The sequence below is a fragment of the Colobus angolensis genome, unplaced genomic scaffold (assembly GCF_000951035.1).
Source record: "Colobus angolensis palliatus isolate OR3802 unplaced genomic scaffold, Cang.pa_1.0 Scaffold96, whole genome shotgun sequence".
In the NCBI taxonomy this organism is placed as follows: domain Eukaryota; kingdom Metazoa; phylum Chordata; class Mammalia; order Primates; family Cercopithecidae; genus Colobus; species Colobus angolensis.
In genome coordinates, this window is record NW_012123598.1 from 3472408 (window position 1) to 3475891 (window position 3484).

The 3484-nt window shown below is 46.8% G+C and overlaps 1 protein-coding gene across 4 annotated transcripts in view; it reads left to right on the forward strand.

The window, feature by feature from the left end:
* The window catches only part of LILRA6 (leukocyte immunoglobulin-like receptor, subfamily A (with TM domain), member 6), a 5420-nt gene extending 3706 nt beyond the window's left edge, over positions 1 to 1714 (forward strand). Inside the window, exons 7-8 of one of the 4 annotated variants that reach the window (XM_011932549.1) lie at positions 1352 to 1402; positions 1556 to 1692. In XM_011932549.1, coding sequence (XP_011787939.1) covers positions 1352 to 1402; positions 1556 to 1692 — 188 coding nt within the window. Of the gene's footprint in view, positions 1 to 1351; positions 1411 to 1555 lie in introns of those variants that run through there. The other 3 variants (XM_011932548.1, XM_011932550.1, XM_011932552.1) reach the window with 3 other exon arrangements.
* Positions 1715 to 3484: the final 1770 nt, after the last annotated feature.

Here is a 3484-nt window from a genome sequence, read left to right on the forward strand (position 1 = left end):
GCTCCCTGAGGTTTGGTAAATGTCAGGTACAAATGTGGACTTCCCTTGTTCTGGACGTTTGCTATGGAGGGTGTAGGGTTTATCTTTTCAGAAAAAGTCAGGTGACTGGCACTACTCCCTGAAACCCGACAGCACTTTCCAGATCTCAGAGGGAGGGAGAGATGGACAGAGACAGAGACAGAGCCATGCTGGGGCCGCCCTTCATGGGCAGTTCATCCTGGCCTGTTCTCAATCCACCAAAGCCCCGAAGCTCAGCTCCCCTCCTGCTCTGCCTTCCCCTCCACCCCATAGACAAGCGGTCATTCCTCTCTGAAGAACAGGCTGGGACCTTTCTGGGACCTGCTCTTTCTGGAGCCTCTGATGCTCCCTGTCTGGGTCTCCACGCGCCTCCTTCCTGGCTTTTTTTCCTACTGAGGAATCAGCTTCAGTGTCACCTCCAAGTGTGACCTTCACTGATGACACAGCTCAGCCCAGACCTGCCTGCTTCTCATCTACGTCAAGTAATCAACCTACACCGTGCAGCTGAATTGCCTCTTTTTCCCTCTCTGTGCATATACATATGTGTGTCACACTGACATCTTATGTGACATTAAAACCTAGTTATCTGTATATGTATATAGATAATATACACTCACACATAAATATAGATCTCTACCCATACAGCTAAAACTATCCCTGTGACTGGTAAATTTTCACTGCTGTGGTTTCAGATGTTTGTTCAGAAAGCAGAGAGAGTTTTTAGGGCACACCATATATGTAAAATAGATTTCTATTTGTGTTTGTGTTTTTCTGTGTGTGTATCACATTCTACCTGTTGCTGCCTATGTGAATAATTAGCTACCTAAAGATTAAATGGAAGGTAAAACCCCAGGGGCAGTGGCTGAGCTGGAGTGAAAAGGAGGCAGCCCCAGACTTTCACCACTTTGTGCTCCTGACATTCAGGAGCCCTTGAGGACCAACCCCTCATCCACGCAACCTGGGTCCTCCACTGGTGGATCTGTGAAACTCTCATCCCGGGGGGAATCGGCTTATGTGCTCCTGTGTCCCAGGCTGCACAGACAGCACCCAGGGCTCGGTGACCTCTGTACTGGGGACCAGTTTCCTTGCAGATCATGACTCTCAGGGTGTAGGAAAACTTTCCCCCGGATGACTCAGGAGCAATGTTTAAATTCATAGAACACAGGAAAACTGAACTAGTTCCAGGAGGAGACTGGAGGGAACCCTGCTCCAGGAGAGGGAGGGTTTGTTGAGGAACTCCGTGAAAGCCATGTCATGAGGCCTGGAAGAGTTAGAACGCAGAGCCCAGGGGAGAGGCTGGCTCAGGGCTCTCCCCCTGTATTTTCATTCTCAGGAGCAGCTGAGACCCTCAGCCCATCACAAAACAAGTCAGACCCCAAGACTGGTGAGTGAGGAGATGTTCTCAGTTATGGGACTGGCACAGAGGGTCAGGGTCTGTCAACAGGAGATGGGGGGCGTGTGCTGGGTGGGCATCCAGGGGTCCTGGGTGATGTTGATCTGCCCTGACCTCTGAGACCTCTTCTTCTACCATCCCCAGCCTCACACCCACAGGATTACACAGTGGAGAATCTCATCCGCATGGGCATGGCTGGCTTGATCCTGGTGGTCCTCGGGATTCTATTATTTGAGGCTCAGCACAGCCAGAGAAGCCCCCAAGATGCAGCCAGCAGGTGAACAGCAGAGAGGACAATACACCATTCAGAGACATGGAGCCTCAGGGACAGATCTGATGATCCCAGGACGTTCTGGAAGAAAATCTACAGCCTATGCTTTCTGAACTGTCTGCCGATCATTCCTGAAGATAGGGATCAATGTTGAGGTCTTCATTTCGCGTGACGAAAATGACATCATCAAAGTCATAGGTAGTAGGGCTGACTTAGAAATCCAATACATCCGTGGTAGGACTGCAAATTACTTCAATCAATTTGGGGAGAATATCAGAAGTACATAACTAAAAAGAAGAGACACACAGCTATGAACATAAAGTACACAACCTAGAGGAAAATGTGTTCATATGGTGAAGTCCCATTCACAACAACATGGACAGGACTGGTGCTCATATTAGACACCAGCCATAAAGCCCAAATATACATCTAAAACAAAACAAGAGTGGTTCAATTCCACCATGGGATACTACGAGGACATGCAAAGGCACAGACGAAATCTACAAAGAGTAATGCAAACCAACCTTCGATCATGAGGTTGAGTAAAGAAACAAGAGTATAAAAAGAAGCCGTGCACAGCTATTTCAGCACATGAAGCTCAAAAGGAGGCAACATTTATTTTGTAGGGAGGCAAACTCAAAATAGACCCCACAAATAAAGGAAGTAGATAACTCTATGTAATCCAAAATAGTGGTTACACATCAGGAAATACTGGGAGGTTCTGTTCAACATGGAAACCACAAGGGCCGCCGGACACGGGCACTGGAACGCTGACTTTCATTTGGTGACCCACAATCCACTTCAAATTACTGGTCAATAGTACACTTTTGATTTGATAGAGAATAATCATACGTATTTCTTGGGAGCATGTGGTAATCTGATTCATGCATGCAATGTGTAATGATCCAATAAAGGTTCTCAGGACATCCATCACCCCAAACATTTATATATACATATTTGTTTTTTTCAGACCAAGTCTTTCACTGTCGCCCAGGCTGGAGTGCAGGGGCACGATCTTGGCTCACTGCAACCTATGCCTCCCAGGCTCAAGCGGTTCTCCTCTCTCAGCCTCCCATGTAGCTAGGATTACAGGTGTGCACCAAAACGCCTGGCTAATTTTTGTATTTTTATTGGAGATGGGGTTTCACCATGTTGCCCAGGCTAGTCTCGAAATACTGACCTTAGGCAATCCACCTGCCTAGGTCTCCCAAGGTGCTGGGATTTCAGGTGTGAGCCACTGCACCTGGCAAACATTTATAATTTCTGTGTTGAGAACATTTCAAATCTTCACTTCTAGCTCATGTGGAATATACAATAATTTGTTGCTAACTGTGGTCACCCTACTGAGCTCTCGGGCCTTGGAACTTACTCCTCTCCACCTGTATTTATGCACCCATCCACCAACCTCTCTCCATCCCCCTCCTCCACACTCCCTTGCCAGCCCTCTGTTGACCACCATTCTACCCTCTGCCATCACGAGGCCCAGTTTTGTAGCTCTCGCATGTGTGAGAACATGCAATGTTCCGCTTTCTGGACCTGGCTTATTTCACTTTACCTAATGTCTTCCAGATTCATCTATGTTGCTGAACATGGTACAATTTTCTTCTTTTTATGCGTGAATATTATTTCATAGTGTGTATAGACCACATGTTCCTTATCCATTCATTCATTGATGGACATAGGTTGATTCCATATCTTGGCTATTGTGAATACTGCAGCAATAAACCTGGCGATGCACACACCTCTTTGCTATATTGATTTTCTTTCTTTTGGAAATATACCCAACTGCGCGATTACTGGAT